We start from the raw sequence: 23,908 nt of genomic DNA, 5'->3' as shown, positions 1-23,908 counted from the left end.
AGTAAATGTCTTTCTAACAGCCAACAATTTTAATTTTTAATTTATTCTGTGGATTATAAATCATCTAATATCTGGCAGAACCTTCCTAAATAATCTTGAAATAAATGTCTTTGTCAGACAATATGAATCCCAGACATTATGTATGTAAAGTAATTGAAATTATGTCAAAACTAGTTAGTCATTAACGGAATATATTAATGTTACAGTAAAACGCCAGTCAGTCGTTGATGGTGTCCATACCTTTAATGGTACCATACGCACACTGAATCTCTTGCTGTTGTATAGTGATTAGGAGGGTGTCATTTACATTCATCAACAGTCTTGGTTGGGTATAGGGGGGGTGTTCTGGCATTCTGCTAGTGTTTACCGCAGCAGGTTTGCCTCCGGGTCACCTTTATTATGACTGTAGAAGACCTGAGGGCGGGAGCGCGCAATCATCACGGTCTGTGATATTTCTCAGGGACGGAGCAGCTCTGAGACTCTCTACTGCGGCGGCGAGCACAGCTTTCCTCTCACGCAAAGCCCTCAAGACTCAGTCTTTTTTGGCTTTGCTTACCTCTGGTACCTCTGATCGATAAGCTCCGCACGACTCAAACATCACTGTTCCAATTATGCGACCCAGAACAACTTTTGCCCTCATCTTCTGTCAGTTGCTCGATGCGTAGCGAGAATTCATATATTCCGTTTGAACGACGGATGACCATCATGTTAATTGCTGCTGGATGTATACTGGTTTGCCGCGTTGTTGGATTAAACAGGGGACGCGGCACGTTCTAAAGTGTTTTGCGACATGGAGTCGGATCGATAATGAATTTAGTTGGGCTCTAATACTGCTCGGACTAAAGGTAAAAGTCTTCGTCGGAGTGGATCCTGAGAGACTGAATATCTGTGCAGTAACCGCAGGGATTAAACGCGAGTGGAATCAAAAGCGCGCGGCTGATATGGGTGAGTACTTGGCATCCTGGGATAAACTTTATCCATTACTATTGATGAGGATTCATAAAAACAATATCTTTATATTTCAAATCGATGTTATATAATTTGCAGATTTAGAACATTAATCGTTCATTTGTACAGAATGAAAGAGGGGTTAAAATGCACTCTTAAATCTTAACATATCTAAAATGACAAAACTATATTTTTTCTCCCCCTGTATTTGTTAGACAGGTATGGAAATATGAAAATCACCTCAGGGACAGGTAATACAACGTAGCATTTCAAAGAAACGTTGGCTTGCCTGTCAAAATGATGGTCTTTTTTGTCATTTCAACGCACAAATTAGTGATGGGACTCATTTTCACGAATCGGTTCTTTCGAACGGTTTGTTTCAGAGAAGCGTTCGAAAAACCGTTTTACGTAAGCACGTGGTCTCTGACATCAAAGTGTGCCATAACACAAGATCTAAATTTTTAAGATAAATCTCTTTGTATGCACATATTGCTGTTTATTACTGCTTTTCCTAGTGTATTTTTGTATATTTATTGTGTTTACTTAAAAAGTTCTTTTAAAAAAGACTAAATATAATTAGCATTAAACAATACTACAGTTAATCTCAGATTAAAAATGTGTGTTCTAATAAAAATACTGTTCTTAAGTATCTTGGTTCTTTTTTTATGATTATTTATTTATTTATTAAAACAGATCACTGGGAATCAGATAGTCTGAAAGATCTGATGAGACCATTTCAGTTCTAAGATGATCTTACTGATTCAGTTTGTGGTCCAGATTGATTTTGTCAACTGCTTAAACAGTTTATCAAAAAACTCTATAAAAATGGTTAATTCACATATCTGTCATCGCTACCTCAAGCCAGTGTGTTGTTGAGAGATAACGGAAAGTAATAAAGCCAAAAAACTCTGGTAAGCTCACCACCTTTCCTTTCTGAAGAGAATAAGAAATATCCTATATGTGTTTGATAGTTCAGTGGAGCATCCAGTCACTGAGGAACATTTTATTTGTTTATTTTATTTATGTTTCATTCACTCTTTTTTCTTGTCCTCAATATATAAACAGTGAAAACATTGTGATAGATTTAAAAACAGTAATATTTCATTAACATATCTTTCAAACATTCAGTATAGTTTTACACATAGATTACTTGGCAAAACGCAGTTTTTACAATGCAGCATAACTGCATATGTAGCCCACAGGGGAGACCGGGGCTAGTTGTCATACTTTATACTCAAGTAATTATTTCTCAGACAAGTTCTGAATAGGTGTATTCTTTAAAGTCTGAGCTACAAAAAATCCAGTGAACATTTCCACTGTTATTGCCTGAACACACTGTAAAGACTCACTGACCTTTGCCCAGTAGTACATATTTATATCATAAAATACATCCTGCCTTGACTTGACATTTATTAAAAATAGCTTGTCCTAAGTTCACAGTTCAGCCTTTTTAAGGTCAAATCCTTTGTTTATTATAGTTGACCCTTGTCGGAATCTATGTCAGCATGGTTTTACTTATACATAATTTGTTTACCTAATGCGATATAGTCATTTTAAAAACTTGACCTTGTGTTCCCTCCCAATGTAGTGTGTATGTGGATTATATAAATTATATTGTATGAATGCTTTTACAGTGAGGGTAGTGACTCTGGTACTTCATGTTTAGAACATTCTAATTCTGTATCTATTCAGTACTGGATTCCAGAGTTTTAAACATACCAGCTAACATGATTTCACATTTATTCCTGCGGAGCGAAGAGCAGAGATGGGCCATGGTGGGGTCAGGATGATGGATTGCACTTAGAAATTGCCAGTTGTCATGAAAATACCCGTCTACATGAATCACATCCATCCTTGAGGCCATTATGTTGATCATTAGCTATACATACATACTTCAAAAGCCTACAGGGAGGGCTTATATTAAAACTACAGTGCTTTATCACTTTACTATATGGAAAATCACTCTTTAATATGTCAGCTCTTGCATTCCAAGATCCAAGGATTTAAATCCAAGTGAAGACTAAAGATCTCTTTTCTAACACAAAAAAACCCTTTAGGTATGTCAAGTGACTCACATTCATGCTTTGCTTACATTACACAGACCTTGTTCCTTTCAGAAATGGTATTCTAGCTAGGTTTGGCTGAAAGGAGTTAAAGGTTTTCAAAGAAGGCATAAATATTTTCATTTCACTTGGTTATATCAGTATACTCATTTACCCTTTCAATGCAATACCTTAAGTAAATATGACGGAGATAGGGTGCTGAAATTGCAGCAAGCCTTGTGAATTTTAAAGGGACAGTTCACCAAATAATCAAAATCCTGTCACTGGATTTTTTTCTAAAGTGGAATGCTATTGAATTTTACTATATGGACAAAAATAGTGAAAACATTATTCAGAATGAGCTCCACATCATGCATGTTTAGACAGAATTTTCATTTTGGGGTGAACTACCCCTCTAAAGACCCTAAACACAACAGCTGCACAGTATTCAAAGTTTCTCTTCTTAATATTAAATGAGGAAACATGACTGATCTCTGGATGCTTGTCTTTAGTTTCTCTTTAATCCTATTGGAGCATGTTTTATTTTTTTGCGAGCAGTTGCCACCAAACGTTTAGCATTCCTAATCCTGAGCGCCATCATGAAGGCTGTTACTTAAGTGTAATTCAAATATACAGTATATCTGTCTTGCAGCAGCACACTTTATTCACAGCAGTGGATTAAGCTGATTTTACAACCACAGTTGTGCCATAAATAGTGCTTTTAGTATAAATCACACTTTTGTTCTGCGCTGCACATCCTGACTGAGGCACAGTTACAGCACTCTTCAATCTCACAATTAATGTGTGTTGAATAATGTGCCTTAAGTGTGCAGGAGGTCCATCATTTGAATATCGCAGCTTTGGTTTGACCGGGTGAATTACGTGCTTGAGCTGTGGTCTCGTATGGATAAAATCCAGCTCTAGAATCGGTCAAGAGTTACTATATCTTGTTAAATACTGGATGTTTCCCATCCTGCTGAGTGATCTGTTATTTAACCACGCTAAAATTTCATTATCCTAAAACATTTTATGATCTTGAAACGCATTAAGCAGGTGCTAACATTGTTAAGGAAGAGCCACTGTACTCCATCCAAATAAAATTGGAGTGTCTCTCAAGTTTTTTTTGGAAGCTGTTCAGAAATACTTTGGGTGCATTTTTGTTTTTTGTTATCTTAGAGAATGGGACTTAAATCATGTCCTACTTCAAATGCTATTAAAACTGTGCTATTATCTTTTTATTTTATTAAAATTAACACTATATTGTTATTCACCCCTAAAAAACAAATACCTTGTATAGATTTAAATATCACGTAAGAAAACTTCATTAAAATGTAATTTTGAGACTATATTTCACCTGCTACAATTTCAGCAAGGTCATGGAATTTGTGAATTTTATTGTTTTTATTATTTAAATTATTAAAATTAATTTATTTGCTTGTATTTTTCAATTTTGTCACAAGTATTGTGAATTCATTTGGTATTTTTAGATCATTTTATTTATTAGCACACCAGATAATTAAAAAAAGGCAGCTGTGTTAACGTGTGTAATATGCTGATTTTCTGTCTCTCTGTGGTGAGAATTCGGTAGATGGAGCTGAAAATCAGTTTGAAACCATCGTGTTGTCTCAATTCATTAATTTGATGAAAACATCTTTGTCAATAAGTATAATAGGCTAGGTATTTTATATTTGATGGTACTGACCCATATCGAGATAAGGAAAAACTTTTGATTAAATGTAGCAGTCGACCGATATGTGTTTTTCAGGGCTGATATCGATTATTAAAGATCGAGTACACAGATAACCAATATTATAAACCGAACAGTTGCAATCAGAATTATTCAACCCCCCAGAGACTGAAGTACTTTATAAATACAGGATTTCCTGAAGATCCAGGACTTTATAAAAATTACATCTACAACAGTTACTGACATATTAAAAGTGATAATGTCAATATATAATGTAATGATTTTGAGTTATAGGATTTTTTAATAACACAGCTATGTCATAATTACTCAACCCCTATTCAGCATTGCTGTTTTTAAGTCACTTATTTCTATGTTTGGGAACAAAATTGTTTAAAAACACAGTTAAGCCTTTGGAAACTCTATTAAAAAAAAATAGCTTGAGGTGTTACACATACAGTGTAAAAAACAATTTGTTGAGTCAACTCAAAATAATTTGTTACCCCGCTGCCTTAACATTTTAGGTTCAGTCAATTTAAAAAAAAGTTTAGTCAACTTGAAATGTTAAGTTGTACGAAGTGACAACTTAAATATTTGAGTTGTTTCAACTTAACATTTTCAACAAACCCAATGTTTAAGTTCAACAATCCAAATTTTTCATTTAGTCAACTCAAATATCTAAGTTCTCACTTAGCACAACTTAACATTTCAAGTTGACTAAACTTATTTGAGTTGACTGAACTTAAAATTTTAAGGTGGGAGGTTAGCAAATTGTTTTATGTTGACTCAACAAATTGTGTTTTTGTTGTTTGTTTTTTACAGTGTACGTACATTTAGCCCATGCATGTTTGGAAGTTGAGTAGCAAATATGACAATGTCAACAGAGCTCTCACTAAGTACTATAGAAAAGAAATAGTTTTATTATATTAGAAAGTCCAAAGCTACATGAAGATTTCCAAGACATTTAAAACTCCTAGTGACACAGCTGGCAGCCGTATTCCTTAGTTTAAAATGTGTTGTACAGAAAACCTTTGAGGGTGTTGGACAAAAAAGCACAATATCATAAAATGTTTGATCAGAACAGCTGAGAAAAACCTGCAATGTACAGCCAAAGACTTGCAAGATGACCAGGAAAAAGGAGGAAAAACATTTCAGTGCAGTGTATAAGAAGAACACTAGAAAAGTAAGGCCATCATGTTTTAGCATCTTGTCGAATACTACTCTTGACCATGAAGAACAAGGCCAGCTTGAACATGCTAAAATTCATTTGGATATATCTGTGGATATATCTTTTTTGTTCTATGGAATGATGTAACCAAACGTTTTGGACCTATGGATCAGCAGTATGTTTGGTGCAAAAAAGGCAAAGCTTATGAGCAGAAGAACACCATCTCCATAGTCAAACATGGACGTCTTAACAGTCCTGTTATGGGGTTGTTTTACTGTAGCAGAAAGTGGCCGTATGAAGGACCTGATGGATTCTTTGAAGTATCAGGCCATTTTGGCAAGAATTGTGATGTCTTTGGTGCAATGACTGAAGGTAATGATCGATGGACTTCTACTGCTGGACAATCATTCCAAAGTTTACATCCAAATCTAGTTATGGTTGGTTTAGGGATCAGTCATACAGTGTTCTTGAGTGGCCTGTTCAGCCTCCAGATTTAATTCACCTTGAAAATAATTGGTTGAATTTGATGAAAACAGTGGCAAAGTGAAAACCAAAGATTATCTGTGATAATCTGTGGCCAAGATTGCAGTAGAGAGATGACAGAAGCTTCTAAGCACTTCCAAGCAGCGTTTATTGGTGGTTTTAAAGAAGAAAAGATTCTGCACTAAATGTTAATTTTGGCGATTGAATAATTTTGAACATAAATTCTAAACATTTATGTTCAAAATTATTCAACCCCCAGAAGTAAAATTTGGTGCTGAATCTTTTATTCTTTAAAACCACCAATTAGTTTTTTTTTTTCTTGAATTGTTTTCATCAAATTTTGTTCTCTGCAGCAAAATGTCTTGCAGATCAAGGAGGTTGAATAATTTTGATTGCAACTGTATATGTCTGGTGTAAAAATTAATATTAATGTCAAAAATAAGAATAACAAGGGCCCTGGCAAGAACTTTCTTTAAATGCTAAACATTTAAATGCTAGAAATTTCTTTAAATAATTTTATCAGTAAATTGGTCTTGAAAATGGCCGATACCGATAACCATTTTTTTTCCAAACACTTATTATTTTTGAAGCACACACCCAAATGTCTCGATAACCTAATCTAACTAAAGTCAAAACTATGAAACTAATTTATATTTGAAGTCATTTTCATGCTTAAATGCAGAGTAGAATAAGGAACTTTACAAAATCGGACAGCTGAATACCAAGGTTGTATGTGTATTTTGAACAAAAGATGTGGCTTTTTTTCAACATATAGTAGTGTGATTGGGAAATCACATTCAGAGAACTATTTCATGAGTTATTTTGCAATAATAAACTTTCCTTTAACTTTATTAGTATCTTAGATACATCTCATAACCTTCAGGGTCCTCAAAGTTGGAATATATATGCTATACCATGTCTTTTACTGACATATCAACCGTACGGTCACGCATGATTTGGATAATTATTATAAATAAACATTTCTAATATATTTTATATATATATTTCAGGTTCTTTACCCTCTACCCTATTCACAACAACTTTGTTTTCATCCCTACTTCCTTGATTGCTTGTTTGACCCTATTATCTGATGACTGACCAGCACCGATCTCCCTTCTCTGTAACTGACTGAAGTTTGTAAACTGCTGCTCTCACTTGAAAACTGGAAATTCCCATCCCTTCATGGAAACAGCAGACACAGAGATGGGGCATTATAGCTGTGGAAAGAGCTCTTCCTTTTGATAGGTTTATTCTCGATCAAAGTTATCTCAACCGTATGGTAGAGATATCAGTTAAAGGGTTAATATGAAATATTTCCTTGAAACATAAACTTTATTCGTTCTTTCATTCAGTTTCCCAGCCTGTTTTGCCTCAGCACTCAAGAGTCAGTGTTATGAAATGGTTCAGGAGTCTCATTACTGGACTTTGACTGTTTAGTCTATGTATGTTTGTACATTTCCTATAATTGGAACCAAATCATGCTCAAGAGGTGAATCCTATATGGAGGCAAACAACTTGAGAGTGTCTTAAACACATTATGCAGCGGTTATGAGTCATATTTCATCATACTTATAATACGAGGGAACCTTTGTTAAGAAAATGACCATTATGTTCCATTCCAAGAATAGTCGCTTTTGCATTTCCTGTGGCCAGGTCGGTCTCAGGTAAGTCATTAATATTCTATTTGCACTCAATTTTGTGCTCAAAGTTTAGAGAGATTTTAATATGCAGTTCTTCCATTAAACATTTACCCAGTTTATCATATGGCTGATGTGTCGTTTAAAATTAAGTTTGATGCAAGTGGTAGGAAGTCGGTTATAGATTTTTTAAAGTACACTGAAACTGATATAAATGAGGGGAACCTATGCGTTAAAACCATTTGATTCCATTCTGCTACAAAAGTTCATGTTTTAGCCAGGTTTTGTCATTACCTTGGCACTTTGGATAATAGCCTTAGCTTCACCGTAGCATTTATATGAAATATCAGGCTTGTCACTGTGCCAAGGAATACGACAGCTGACTCTGCTGTAAGTGCCAGCATCTTCCCAGCCATCTGAATAGGGGCCTGCCACAGTTGTACAATGTTTTAAATGAGTGGCTTTTAAATGAACTAACCTTGGATGAGCTATGGCGCATGGACCTTCAAAGTATTTTAGTTCGCTGAGTAAAAAAGTGGCGTGTGGATCGATTTTTATCTGCAGTATTACTCACAGGTGGCAGACTTGCCACAACAGTCTGCCATAGATCTCTGATTCGTTCGACACCGAATGACATTTGCAGTCAAACACTGCTGTGTCACTGCATTTGTGAGTGGGTGGTTAGTTTTTCTTTTGGTTTGTATCAAAGACACTGAGAGTCTGAGGTTTGGTTTATGAAGGGTATTGTAAATATTTAAACTTGAGTGCCATTGACTGGCACTGTCTTGGTGGATAACGATCCCGCATTAGAGAGTTATTACTATCAGCTGGAAGTGTGTTGGTTTGAATATTAAATGTTGCACCTGAAATACAGTATATGAAAATCCTTGATACCAAATTGCTGAAAAAATATCAAATGGAAACCAAGCTGAATGGTGTGGGCAGTGTTTTTCGTGTCACTTGCATGAATAAAAACATTGCGTAATGCTGATACATTTTCTGATACAACCGGACATGTCAATAAGCTTGTCGCTGATTGGCTTGCGCGATAACATGTCATGTGAATTTTGAGAAAATATTTAAACTTTATTCTCGTATTGCCACAACTTCATTCTCAAAATATTTTGACTTTCTCAAAATATTTAGATTTAATTTAATTTAAGTAATTTATTTTCAAAATATTTTGACTTCATCCTCATATTGCTATGAGTTTATTCTCATAATTTTGACTTTATTCTCAAAATATTTTAACTTTATTTTCTTAATTTTGACTTTATTCTCAAAATATTTAGATTTTATACTAGTAATTTCGACTTTATTCTCAAAATATTTCGACTTTATTTTTAAAATATTACAACTTAATTCTCAAACTATTTCAGCTTCATTCTCATATTGCTACAACTTTATTTTCGTAATTTTGACTTTATTCTCAAAATATTTTGACTTTATTCTCAAAATATTTTGACCACGTATTAGGGCTGTGCAAATAATCGCATGCGATTATGATGCGCATCTCTTCAGTAATGCCGGTTCCGTGATTAGTCGTAAATTTCCATCACGTGCAGTCAGACGCATTCATTATGGAGCGGCACTCACTACAAAGATAATGCGATAATGAATGCGATATTGCGCGGCTTGTCAGTGAATTTCGGCTCTTTCGGCTCTTTGTGCCGCTCCATAATGAATGCGTCTGACTGCACGTGATGGAAATTTACGACTAATCACGGAACCGGCATTACTGAAGAGATGCGCATCATAATCGCATGCGATTATTTGCACAGCCCTACCACGTATTGCCACAACTTTTTTTTTTTCATAATTTCGACTTTATTCTCAAAATATTTCACCTTAATTCTCAAAATATTTAGGCTTTATTCTTTATTAATTTTGACTTTATTTTTTTTTTTTTTATATATTTTGACTTTTCTCATAATTTTGACTTTATTTTCAAAATATTTAGACTTAATTTTATTAATTTAGACTTTATTCTCAAAATATTTAGACTTTATTCTCTTAATTTTGACTTTATTCTCAAAATATTTAGATTTTTTTTGTAATTTCAACTTTATTCTCAAAACATTTCAACTTTATTCTAGTAATTTCAATTTTGTTCTCAAATATTTAGATTTTTCTTGTAATTTTGACTTTATTCTCAAAATATTTTGACTTTATTCTAGTAATTTCAACTTTATTCTCAAAATATTTAGATTTTTCTCATAATTTTGACTATTCTCAAAATATTTCGATTTTATTCTATTAATTTTGACTTTACTCTCAAAATATTTCGACTTCATTCTCGTATTGCTATGACTTCATTCTCGTAATTTTGACTTTATTTTTAAAATATTTAGACTTTATTTTATTAATTTAGACTTTATTCTTGAAATATTTAGACTTTATTCTCTTAATTTTGACTTTATTCTCAAAATATTTAGATTTTTTTTGTAATTTCAACTTTATTCTCAAAACATTTAAACTTTATTCTAGTAATTTCAACTTTGTTCTCAAAATATTTAGATTTTTCTTGTAATTTTGACTTTATTCTCAAAATATTTTGACTTTATTCTAGTAATTTCAACTTTATTCTCAAAATATTTCAACTTTATTCCAGTAATTTCAATTTTATTCTCAAAATATTTAGATTTTTCTCATAATTTTGACTTTATTCTCAAAATATTTTGAATTTATTCTCATAATTTTGACTTTATTCTCAAAACATTTAGACTTTATTCTCATAATTTTGACTTTTTCCTGAAATATTACAACTTTAATCTCTTTTTTTTTTTAATGTGGCACTAAAACACTATCGTACATAGGGTGGGCGATATAAAATATCAATATGTTATTAACAAAAAATCAGCCTAACAATATAAATCTAATATATTGAATGCAGCCTAATAAATGCAGCCTTGGTGAGTAATTACTATAAAAGCAAGATGCAACATCCATTAAGCTCATGTTGATTCGGTAACCTAAGTGTGCAGTTCTTTGCAGTTTTTAATATTCATTAAAAGAATGGCCCATAACATTCATCTGTTATGAATCAAACTACAATGCAGCTTGCAAGGATATCTCAGTAAAACGACATAGTCCATCCCTTATTTTGCAGTACACTGTCTTTTTTCATGTCATTACATTTAATTCAGCCCACACAGCTCAGGTAATTTATGATTTCTTTTGCCGAGGCACTGGAGAATGAGGATAAATATGTTCTTTGCAGACAGATGGTCTAGTTAGGGCATGTACGAGCCGAAGATAACAGGGCCATGCTTTCATGCCGGACCTTGACCCCTTGGGTTAACGATGTCCATTTCTGGATGACCAAAAAAAGCAAACAAACAAGTAATTTTTATTCTTTTTCATTTGTACTAATAGAGTTTTTCCTGGAACCTGAGGCTGGGTATTTTAAGTATTGTGGCAACAGTATTTGGACAGCACAATATATGTTTCTAAGGTTCCTTGTGAAGGTTAATCTCCTCTAGTTTATTGTACAGTTCCTGTTCCCTATAGCTCTGAAGACTTACATTGACACCTAAGGAAACATGACCCAAACATAATGTCTCCTCACAAATGTGTGTCCTTGCACAGAGGGAAGTAATACGTGCAATGGAAAACCAGTGAAACATAAGAATTGATAACAGTCAACAAGTCGTGTAGAAACATGGAGAAATGGCCCTGAGTCATTTTTTCTCCTCAAAGAACAGGTAATAGCCGGTGTAATGGCTTTCATTGCCATCCATATATTTACCTGGAAATCTATACTGAGCCACTGCATGCCAAACACAATGATATGCAATTATGAGACTGATTGCTTGGACTCTGAATTGTTGAAAAAGAGAACTTAAAAAAGACAGCACAGACCTGATGACAGCGATCTCAAAGTTTTTTTTCTCCAGTCCTCCTCTAAAATGTTCTTAACAGCATCAGTGGGATTATAGTTTGGTAAAACTGATGACTCTGTAAATTGCTGTGTATGCTTGGATGGCCTCCGTCCTCCTTTTTTTTTTTTTTTTTTTTTTTTTACAGTAGACAATGAGTTCATGGTACACGCAGTGCAGATCTTTAACTGAATGCTTATACGTTAAAACTTTGATCAATTTTTTTTCTGTTTGTTCTGCATATTTCTGTATTCCTTTTCCTGGCAAAGAAAACCCCTGTTGCAGTTAAAACGTATGAGATGCAAAAGATGAAATGAAATCGTCCATTTTGCATCATCTTTTCTGGCATGGATAACACAATATGAAACACATTTCAGATAGTAGAGGTACAGTAATAGCTTCAGAGTAATTATGTTTGATGTAATGATTCAGCTCTAAATTGACCAATCAATTTCCATAGAACGGTATAAAATATGGTGTTAAAGATATTGCCGGACATTATTCACATCTTAAAGTTGATTAGTGCATTGGTGATGATTACTTTTAAAAAAGCTTTAAAAATGGTTCCTAGTAAATTAATCCAAATGACTCTCTTGAGACTCTCTTGTGTAATTCAAAACGAGAGTGCCAAAGGCTAAGTAACAGATTTATAGTGATTTGCTTTCAGCTGTGAGCTATGAAGAACTTCTAAATCCTTGGTGTTGTTACTGTGAATAATAAATGTGCAGATGTCAAGACAGCTGGACTTGTACAGCATCTGCCATTGGTCGTTCTGAGGTCTTGCTAGTATATGAGATTATTATGATATCTATAGAATATAAATATTAGAGCTCATATTCCGAGACAGATGTCAGAAGCAAAACAATCAGAAGTAATAGAGCTGTGTGTGCTAATCTTGACAGGGAGTGGGAAGGTTTTATTTCATGAATTAATCTGTTACCTCTCAGTTTGAAGAGATGACAAACTGCAAATTCCAATTATGCAGTCAACCATTCCTGAAATAAATAGCAAACAAAGAGACTGGAAAAGCCCTTGAAGAAAAAGAAAATTAATTTGATTTATTAATTTTTTATTTAATGAGTGACCATCTAAGAAGAGGGATATTGTACAATCAGGTTCTCATAAACCTGCAATACTCTAAAACAGCTAAAACACCTTTTTTATTGACTGCTATTACTATTATCATTTCTATGAATGACAGTATTTCAGTCACTGAATGCTAATTATATTTCACCAAGATTGTAGATGAATCATACAAAAGTCAAGTCAAGCTTTATTGTCATTCTGCTAAAAGAGAATCAAACAGTAATGTCTAATTAGATAATGACCTCTTGACCCAACCAAAGTATTATAGGTGTGGATGGTAGCAGCGTTTATTCATATGAGTCTTGACAACTGGATATTTTGCTGAATAAAATTGGTCGTCTTGTTAAACACGATAAGCTGATGTTGTGCTCTCTCTCTCTGCAGGTTCTGTTATTTGTGACAAGAGATTAGCGGGCCTCCTCCTCCTACAAGCCTCCTCCCTCCTGCTGTTCAGTTCTGGGGAAAGGATGTGCCCCTATAGCTGTCGTTGCGAGGGAAAGATTGTCCATTGTGAGTCGGCTGGCTTCCAGGACGTCCCAGAAAATATTACAGTCAGTTGTCAAGGTCTGTCCCTGCGCTATAATGACCTGCACACAATGCTCCCGTACCAGTTTGCCCATCTTAACCAGCTACTCTGGTTGTACCTGGACCACAATCAAATAATGTTTGTGGATAGTCGTGCTTTTCAAGGGGTGCGGCGATTGAAGGAGTTGATCTTGAGCTCCAACAGGATTTCGCAGCTTCATAATGTCACTTTTCACGGAGTACCTAACCTACGCAGTCTCGACCTCTCCTACAACAAGTTGCAGGAGCTGCAGCCGGGCCAGTTTTTTGGTCTTCGGAAACTTCAGAATCTGCACTTACGCTCCAACGGGCTAACGACAATCCCAGTCCGGGCATTTCTAGAGTGTAGAAGCTTGGAGTTTCTAGACTTGGGCTATAATCGGCTTCGGGTTCTTACTCGTACGGCGTTCCTGGGTTTGTCTCGACTTATGGAGCTCCACCTGGAGCATAATCAGTTTTCACGAATCAACTTCTTTCTTTTTCCTCGCCTTGCTAACCTCCGTGCCCTGTATCTACAATGGAACCGTATTCGAGCTGTCAACCAAGGCCTTCCGTGGAGCTGGTACACCTTGCAAAAGCTTGATATTTCTGGCAATGAGATACAGGTGCTAGATCCTGTTGTTTTTCAATGCCTCCCCAATCTTCAGGTTCTCAACTTAGAGTCTAACAAACTGGCCAATGTGTCTCAGGAGGTTGTGGCTGCCTGGATCTCCCTAACAGCTATTAGCCTTGCAGGCAACATGTGGGATTGTGGACCAGGCATTTGTCCTCTTGTTGTCTGGCTCAAGAATTTCAGAGGCACCAAGGACACTAGTATAATCTGCAGCAGTCCCAAGCACCTTCAAGGGGAGAAGGTCATGGAGGCTTCAAAGAACTACATTGACTGTGATGATTATGAAATTACTGCGCAGTCACCTTTGTATCTGCAGACCTTCGACCCAAATTATGACCTTACCCTTGAAACGACCGAACCGACAATGGCTCCAACAACGCCGCCTCCACCCTTGCCTTCACCTGCCTCTGAGGCGCCTTTTCCGCCTCCACATCCTCGACCGCCTCAACGCCCCACCTTCCCCAGCCGTGCAAATCCAGACCCCAGAGACTCCCGTCAATGGACACCCTCATCATCCGACAGCTTATTAGTCACACCAGCTCCTGAGCAAGACAACGTGTCATTTCACAAAGTGGTGATGGGTGGGGTGGCACTATTCCTCTCAGTGTCTCTTGTCTTGTCAGTAATTTATGTCTCCTGGAAACGTTACCCCGGTGCCACCCGGCTGTTGCAGCAGAGTTCAGTGGGCCGAAAGCGGAGGAAAAAGAGTCAGGAGCCAGAACAGAACCTGAGCTCCCAGCTCCAGGAATATTACATGAGCTACAACCCCGCAGCCACACCAGAAGCCTTGGAGGTGCTGGGCAATGGTACAGGTACCTGTACCTGCACCATATCCGGCTCCCGGGAATGTGAGGTATGACATGTGAAAGCCGCCTAAAATCAAATCAGATCAAAACAAATGAACGACTCAGGAAATAGAGGTAAATTCTTCATTGTGCATGCTGCAAATACTCATCAGAGCAAGGGTAAGCACCCTTGACTCCTTAGGTCCTTGAAATGACTTGAATTAGTCTACTTTTCTTTAATTGATATGTATGCACTTATATGGGCATTGTTGGCTGATACCAATAATTATTTATATTTTGAAGCTGTGTATTGGCTGATGTTAGCTAATGATTCACATCTTGTGTGATTACAGCGTTTACCTTAAAGGGGTCATGAATTGCCTTTTTTATTATTTTGTACTGTTCCCTGAGCTGAGGTTCTCTTACAATGTTATCAAGATTTTTACATCAAAAAACATCATAATTTAGAGGTAATAGGCTATTTGTGTCCTGTTTTGACCCCCAAAACACTTTGCATTTCACACCAAACGCGAAGCGAATATGCGCATTGCACCACTCGCCGTACATTACTCACGGGATGTTTTTTGCAGGGGTTATTTCTTACATGCTCACAGCAGCATGTTGTGGATGTATTGGCAGTAGCAAGTCTTAGGTACTTGCTCTGCCGCAGCAGCAGCAGCAGCAGCGTAGCAGATCTGTTCCACCAAGACCAAATATATTAGCATTGTCATGTACATTACAATGCTAATCCCTCCAAGAGTTATCATGACAGAACTGATTTTAATTGTCTTCTGTGCTCCAGATACCTATATCATAAATTTCAGGCTACAATAATGCTCTCTTCCATTTTCTTGTACAACCGGACGTGTCAATAAGCTGATTGGCTTGCACGAGAATGCATTATGCAAATGTCTGCAATTGTGAATTGGCGCAATTGCAAACATTCACAATTGTTTTGCATTGACTTATGTATACTTATGTATGTATTATACTCGCGCGAATAATTACATTTGCGTTTGGTGTAAACACACCATTACACTACATGCGCAAATCGGTAGGCGGAGCTAACCAAGCAGTGATGTGGAAGTAGGCGTTGATCTATTTCTGAAGAGGCGGGGTTTAGCCACTATTACATCATAGAGTGGCACATTTCACAACCTGTCACTTCAATATAAGCTGTTTTTAGACTAATAAGAAAGTTTTGAGTTTTGAAACTTTGATTTCTCAGTTCATGACCCCTTTAAAAATCCAGACAGCTACATGCTTATATTGATACCAAACATATTAAATCTGTTTTTTTTCACTCATTCGACTAATAATGCTACCATGAAATGGTAACATTTATCAAGTGATAACCTATATGATGACAGAAACGTTGTGCATCCTTAATGTATACTCTAAACCAGGAGTCAATGGTTCCTTTACCAAAAAGCACTGCCCTAAACACATCTGCATCTTGGTTTTGGCCTCATTATTTCACTTGTGAAAGGCTTATTCATTTTGTTTGCCCTAATGATTTGATTAGTATGCTTTGTGTTTGGGACACTGATATTCACTTGAGATGTGAAAGGGTTTCTGATTTGATTATTATTATTATTATTACTTTCAGACTTTCAGTCAAAACCCTGCCTGTTGCATTGGGAAAGAGTTTGCATCATTTAGCTTCTGGGAGTATAGCAGAAAGATCTTTTAAAGAAGACATCTGTCGATAATTAAAATTGTAGTGCGGGCTAATGATATATTGATTGTCACAACCCATTAGAGCATGCAAAATGGCTCCTTCTTTACTCTAATGTCATGTCTTTAAAAGCATCGTTCTCTCAATCTATCCAAATCCATAATTGGTTTTTATTCAGCTCTTTTGTTTTAAGGGTTGCACTTTCATTTTGGATGTATTTCATGTGCAAAGCAATGACTGTTATCTTTTAATCACATTGGGATGACATCGGTGATGACAGGCACAGAAATAGTAAAGTTTTCAACAGCAGTCTCTGGCGTGAAGATGCTGTTTTTAACAGTCATGCAAAATCCCGTGCTCCAGAAGGAAAAACTATGCATTTTGAATTTGAAGATAAATGTAAATTAAACAATTTGTCTTCAGGGAAACATGTACGTATCTTCTGTAGCTTCTAAAGGGCAGTACTAAATAAAAAATATCTATGATATTTAGGCAAAATAAGAAAAATGTACACATTTTCATTCTTATCAAAAGTTTTCACACCTGGCTCTTAATGCATTGTTTTCCCTTCTGAAGCATCAGTGAACGTTCGCTTTCAACAGCAGTCTGAGGCGTGAAGTTGCTGTTTTTAACAGTCATGCAAAATCCCATGTAGCGAATCTACTTCAGTTCAGCCAGAAATAGTCTGTAAAGATCTGTAAAATCACGATTTCCGTCTTCCCTTCTTTGATGTTGTAAAGTATGTCTCACCGCAAGGAGATAAATCTTATCAATGGTCGTGCACGGGCATGTTTGAACAAAAAGGTTTATTTGCGCTTAAAAGAGAAGCTGCATATGGCAAGAAAACCAAAATACTCAACTGGAAGTAATCTACTTATTCAAATGAACTAAAGGAAGTAACCAAACATCGGTGAGTAAGAAAACCTATTAAACTCTGTAAATGTTTAGTTTGAGCAATGAAACCACTGAGTTGAATTAATGAGACAATGAACATACATAACAGGGCAAACAATAAGAAGTCCTCAGACAATAACTGAACCTTGAGAATTTCTGTTCAAGTTTTACTGTGTTATTTTAGAGATTCTGTGTAAAACACCACCTCCATAACAAGGTGGGTGGTTACATGGCAGATTCATTTGCACCTTGTCAGTGTACTTGGTGTTACCCCAAGAAGATATGTCTTGTTTTGAATTGTGAGAAAGCAAGAGAACACTTTATTGATCCCGAAAAGGGAATTCAGGCATTGCGGCAGCTAGACTTCTTTCTAAACATATTCAGCTGAGAGAGAAAGAGCTGCACACCTTCATGGCAGCAGAGAAGAAGGATCTCAGTGGAGCTCCACGATATAGATGCTTTTCATGAATTCCGAAAGCCTGGACAGGCACCACCTCAGGAGAATAAGGCTTGGTCTTGGACTGAGGTACCTTTTTTGATTAAGGTAGAGCCCTGTGGCTCCTCCTGCCTGGGTACTGCCACCCCTTCTTATACAAGGAGTTTGTTTTTGCTACCCACTCACTTTTATTGAGCGAGTGGACCCCATATAGGCCTATTCCACCCCAATGTCTTCGCCATTTACGGTGACAGGGGTGAATGGAGTTTTTTTTTTTTTTTCCTCCTGAAGTCTCCTTACCGTTCCTTAGTCTAAGTCTTAGGAGAAGATTTTGAATAGAGGCACTGGATTCCCATGGAGTTATTCACAACGAATGCGAACGTTTGCCTGCTGACAAACTGAAGTTTTTTTCTTTGGTTAGTGCGTTCATTTTTTCCCCTTGCCAGCATTGAAATGCATGGACCATTAGGATGTCAAGAGCCACTGAGGATACACATAGCAGTGCATAATTTGTAATTTGTGCAATCCACAATTTAATCTCAGTATTTTTGTCTGTGTTCTACACATACAGCTGTGGTCAAAATTGTACATACACTTTGCAGTATCTGGAAAATGTTAATTAATTTACTGAAATAAGAGGGATCATACAAAATGCATGTTATTTTTTATTTAGTACTGACCTGAATAAGATATTTCACTTAAAAGACATTTACATGTAGTCCGCAAGAGAAAATAATAGATGAATTTATAAAACTGACCCTGTTCAAAAGTTTACATTAGCTTGATTTTGAATACTGTGTTGTTACCTGAATGATCCACAGCTGTTTTTTTTTGTTTTGTTTTGTAATAGTTTTTCATGAGTCCCTTGTTTGTCCTGAAGAGTTAAACTTCCTGCTGTTTTTCAGAAAAATCCCACAAATTCTTTGGTTTTCCAGCATCTTTTGCATATTTGAACCCTTTCCAACAACGACTATGATTTTGAGATCCGTCTTTTCACATTGAGGACAACTGAAGTTTGAAAGGTTCAAACGCTCACTGATGCTCCGGAAAGAAAAACAAATTTTGAATTTGAATATCAGGATAAATTAAACTTAATTGGTCTTCTGGGAAACATGTTAGTATCTTCCGTAGCTTCTAAAGGGCAGTACTAAACAAAAAAAAAAAAAAGATATTTAAGCAAAATAAGAAAAATGTACACACTTCATTCTGTTAAAAAGTTTTTCACATCTGGCTCTTAATGCATTGTTTTTCATTCTGGAGCATCAGTGAGCATTTTAACCTTTTGTAATAGTTACGTACGTGTCCCTCAGTTGACATTAATATGAAATGATGGATCCTGGCTCAAAATGAGATGCACCGTGCCTTTAACTGGCTAAAGGAAACACTTTTTACAAAAACATATTTTAGGTGTTGTAATAATTAGATGTTTGAAGAAAATGACAGTTAGCATATACTACAAAAACCTAACGTGTTAAACATTGAATACAACGTAACAGCTAAAAGGGGCCCTTTTGCAGTGTAGTTAAACATAAACAGAAGTCGTTAAACATTGCATTAAAGCCAATTTCATTTACACAGTGCAAAACCAGAGCCAAAACATTTCAGCCTCATATTTTGTCATTTTGTAAAACCTCTTCATCTACTCGTCACAGTCCAGTTCCTCCTGGCCCACATCGATTTGATCCCAATATGCATTTATCCTTTTATTATAAAGAGTTTGTCTAAACAATAAAAGAAAACATTAATCTTACTTTATATTAAGTGGCATTAACTACTGTGTACTTACATTTGAATAAATCATTTGATACAGTGCACTTATTGTGTACATGCATGTTTTTACATTGTGCTTATATTTAAAAAAAATACTCGCATGTAATTACATTAGTAATTACATTTATAATTGACCCATCCCTTACACCTTAACCCACCCTTAAAGGGGTCATCGGATGCTAAGTTCACTTTTACATGTTGTTTGAACATTAATGTGTTTTAAAGCATTAATTTAAAGCAGAAGTGAGTATAAGGGTTTTTTTATGAATCTTTGCGATCGCCTTTCCTAATAATGTGCTAGTTAGCAAGTTTATCGGCTAAACGCGGCTAAACGTGGCTAAAGTAAACAGACTCGTCTTTCCACAGAGAGAAAAGAGGGGCGGGGTGAGCTGAGCTCATTTGCATTTAAAGCAACCTCGACCAGAATGAGATGATTTTTGCAGAGCTGATTTTGTCAAGGTACACAACCATTGAGATTTTTTAACCAAAGTATATTATAGACTTTTCATTAAGACCCTAAAGAATCATAACTTGTGGAAAATGGGCATCCGATGACCCCTTTAAACCTACCCATAACATCAGTCATTTTTTTAAGATCAAGGTTGGATCTAAAACTCTAAGGGAAAGTGGATTTCAAAAGCCAGAGTTGAGAACCTATCTAGCCTATCTAATAGAAAATCGTTTTTTCTCTGATTGTCTCTTGAATGTTTCTTTGAAACTTTTCAAAACACTGTATCACGATTAAAGCAAAGTGTGTGACAGAAAACATACTTTAAAAATAACAGCATCGCTTACTAGACCATTCAGGCCCTTAGTCTCAGTAGAACCGTTGTTTTTGTTGTTGTACCGGTTCCTGGCGATGTCTAATAATACAAAAGCAGGCATCCATCCTGCTTATGCGAGCACAGTGTTGCTGTGCCGGGTTCAGAGCTTTTCATTTTAGCCCATGCACAGTGGAGGCCGTCCCTGTAGATGCTGGTAAGACACGCTGATCATGAACAGTACCCATGCATCACAGTGTGCCGAAGCTTTTGGTCTGTAATAGAATCTGCGGTGGCGAGGAGGAAGGGGAGAAGGAATGAAAGCCCAGGCAGCCCTTTGGACTTGAATGAGCTTATTCATCTCCTCCTTTCCCACAGAATGCATTAGTAAGATTTAGATATGTTGGCTCTGAAATTTCAATACATGAAAATAAAATCATAGTGTGGCTAGGGAACATGCGTCGGATATCTCTGTAATAAATGTAAGGTATAGAGACCAGTCAGCTGCTCTTTAAGCTTCTGCATGATGGAAAAAAACGTGGGATTTATGATTTTTGGTGAGATACATTAAATTAAATGCTAAATGTTGGAGCACAAAGACTAAAATATGATTTTATTGTAAAGCACACTCCGGTAATCTAAATTGATTATTTATGAATTAATTTATTTTGTGAACTTTTTATAATGACCAACATATTTTTTTTTTACTGATTATCTTACATGCTGCCATTTTGAGATTATACAACCAATACAACTGATTTATTTATCAGTACTTAAAGGGATAGTTCACCAAAAAGCAAAAATTACCCTGTGATTTACTCACTCTCTCAAGCCATCCTAGGTGTATATGACTTTCTTCTTTCAGACGAATACAATCCGAGTTTTATTAAAAAATGTCCTGGCTCATTCAAGCTTTATAATGGCAGTGAATGGGTGTTGAAATTTTGAATCCCAAAAAACTAAATCCATAAATCATAAAAAGTGCTCCACATGGCTACAGGGGTTAATAAAGGCCTCCTGAAGTGATTAGATGTGCTTCGGTGAGAATATACTAGTCTCACGAGAACCAAGTTTTGTTTACAGTCTCTTCTTGGGTTGTATTGAAATCCTCCAACATTTTTCTTTTGAAATCCTTGTTTTGTACTTCTAATTCATGACTGGTGTTTTGTTTTCCTCTCTCCACTGCGCTTTCGCGTTCATTACCGGGTTCGCCTACAACCTACGTCATCCGAATGCCACTCTCTCATGAATGCTTGTATGACAGTTAGCGCAAGTTGGAGATTATGGTTATAATGTTTTAAATATTTATATTTTTCTTACGTGAATGCACTGATTCATTTCAGAAGGCCTTTAACCCTCCAGAGCTGTGTGGAGTACTTTTTATGATGGATAAATGCACTTTATTGGACTTCAAAATCCCAACAGCCATTCACTGCCATTACAAAGCTTGCAAGAGCCAGGACATTTTTTATTATAACTCTGATTGTATTCATCTGAAAGAAGAAAGTCATATACAGCTACGATGGCTTGAGGGTAAGTAAATCATGGGATAATTTTCATTTTTAGGTGAACTATCCCTTTAAGATGAAAACTGCATAGATACAATAACATGTACTTGTGTATAATAGTAGTTGATGGTACTCGTACTTAGGTGGTGTACTAAATCCAGTGTACTTCATATCTATTGTGTGTTTAAATTCAGTCCTTGGCAGGCTGTCAGCCCAATAACATGCAAGGACGCTGACATATTTTTCTTGCTCAGACTCGTGGACTACTGAATAGATCCTGCCAGACTTGAACACATGAACAGAAGATGTAGCTAAGTCAGTAACGAGCATGAATCCTTACAAAAAACATGGCCCTGGTGAGATAAATAGGCATTCCTGATGAACAGAAAGTTCTGAACATCTTTAACTCTTAAAAAACTATTATAACAAAATCACAACTTGTATTTTAAAGCAATTAGATAATACTTTAGTATTATTATTACAAAAGCTGACACTCTAAACTGCATTCCAGAGACAATTGTAGAAAAAAACACAGTACATATTGAATGTTATTAAAGTTGCACAGCAAGGTCACTGTGACACCATTGCTAACACTTCTGCAACATAATTTGGTGATATGAACTGCAATATGTTTAGTAATTGAAAATGAATGACTCAAGATATTTCTTTTTAAATTTTACTCAAAAGTCTAGCAGAAATACAATGGTGGGCCTCAGTGGTCAATATCTTTTCTACATTTAGATAAAAAATCTTTTTTTGGTCATAAAAAGAAAATGATTTTTGTCATAGCCTTATGAAGCTTTAAAGGGATAGCTTACCCAAAAATGAAATTACCCCATGATGTACTCACCCTCAAGCCAGGTGTATATGATTTTTTTCCTCCAGACAAATACAATCAGATTTATATTAAAAAAAATGTCCTGGCTCTTCAAAGCTTGGCTGTTGAGATTTTGAAGCCCAATAAAATGTATCCATCCATCATAAAAAGTACTCCACATGGCTCCAGGAGGTTAATAAAGGCCTTCTGAAGTGAATCAATGTGTTTGTGTAAGAAAAATATCCATATTTAAAACTTAATAAACCATAATCTCTAGCTTCCGCTAACTGTCATACGCACATTCACGAGAGAGTGGCATTCCAGCGGATGACAAATGTCAGAGGATTTTGATATAAGCCAAGAGGAGACTGGTTTTCCTTTGCTGTAAACAAAACTTGGCCTTCGCGAGACTAGCATATTCTCACAGGAGCTTACACTACGCATACATCCTACGTCATCCACTGGAATGGCACTTTCTTGTGAACGTGCACGACAGATAGCGGAAGCTAGAGATTACAGATTACGGATATTTTTCTTACACAAACACCTCGATTCACATCAGAAGGCCTTTATTAACCCTCTGGAGCCATGTGGAGCACTTTTACGATGGATTTATGCACTTTATTGGGCTTCAAAATCTCAACACCCATTCGCTGCCATTATAAAGCTTAAAATAACCAGGACATTTTTTAATATAACTCTGACTGTATTCATCTGAAAGAAGAAAGTAATACACACCTATACGGTGGCTTGAGGGTGAGTAAATCATGGGGTAATTTTCATTTTTGGCTAAACTATGTAAATAAAGTCTGAGTGGACTGAAATATGTAGAAATATGTGATCCTAGACCACAAAACTGGTCATAAGGGTAATTTTTTTTTTAAATTGAGAATTATACATAATTTGAAAATCTGAATAAATAAGCTTCCCATTGTTATATGGTTTGTTAGGATAGGATAATATTTGGTTCAGATACAACTATTTGAAAATCTGGAATCTGAGGGTGAAAAAAAGTCTAAATGTTGAGAAAATCACCTTTAAAGTTGTCCAAATGAAGTTCTTAGCAATGCATATTACTAATCAAAAATGAAGTTTTGATATATTTACGGTAGAAAAAATTATAATCTTCATGGAACATGATCTTTACTTAATATCC

At 35.9% G+C, this 23,908-nt stretch overlaps 1 protein-coding gene across 2 annotated transcripts in view; it reads left to right on the top strand.

Annotated features, from left to right (window-relative positions):
• The first annotated feature begins 342 nt into the window (after positions 1 to 342).
• lrrtm4l1 (leucine rich repeat transmembrane neuronal 4 like 1) overlaps positions 343 to 23,908 on the top strand; it is a 48,732-nt gene continuing 25,166 nt past the window's right edge. The window contains exons 1-2 of one of the 2 annotated variants that reach the window (XR_007828549.1): positions 343 to 945; positions 13,311 to 15,023. Coding sequence is in view for 1 of the 2 variants with exons in the window: in XM_051120435.1 (XP_050976392.1) it covers positions 723 to 945; positions 13,311 to 14,956 (1,869 nt within the window). In the remaining variant the exon portion in view is untranslated. The remainder of the gene's footprint in view (positions 946 to 13,310; positions 15,024 to 23,908) is intronic. The other variant, XM_051120435.1, reaches the window with a different exon arrangement.

The sequence above is a fragment of the Labeo rohita genome, chromosome 10 (assembly GCF_022985175.1).
Source record: "Labeo rohita strain BAU-BD-2019 chromosome 10, IGBB_LRoh.1.0, whole genome shotgun sequence".
Lineage (NCBI taxonomy): Eukaryota > Metazoa > Chordata > Actinopteri > Cypriniformes > Cyprinidae > Labeo > Labeo rohita.
This window is presented reverse-complemented; position numbering and strand designations above follow the sequence as displayed.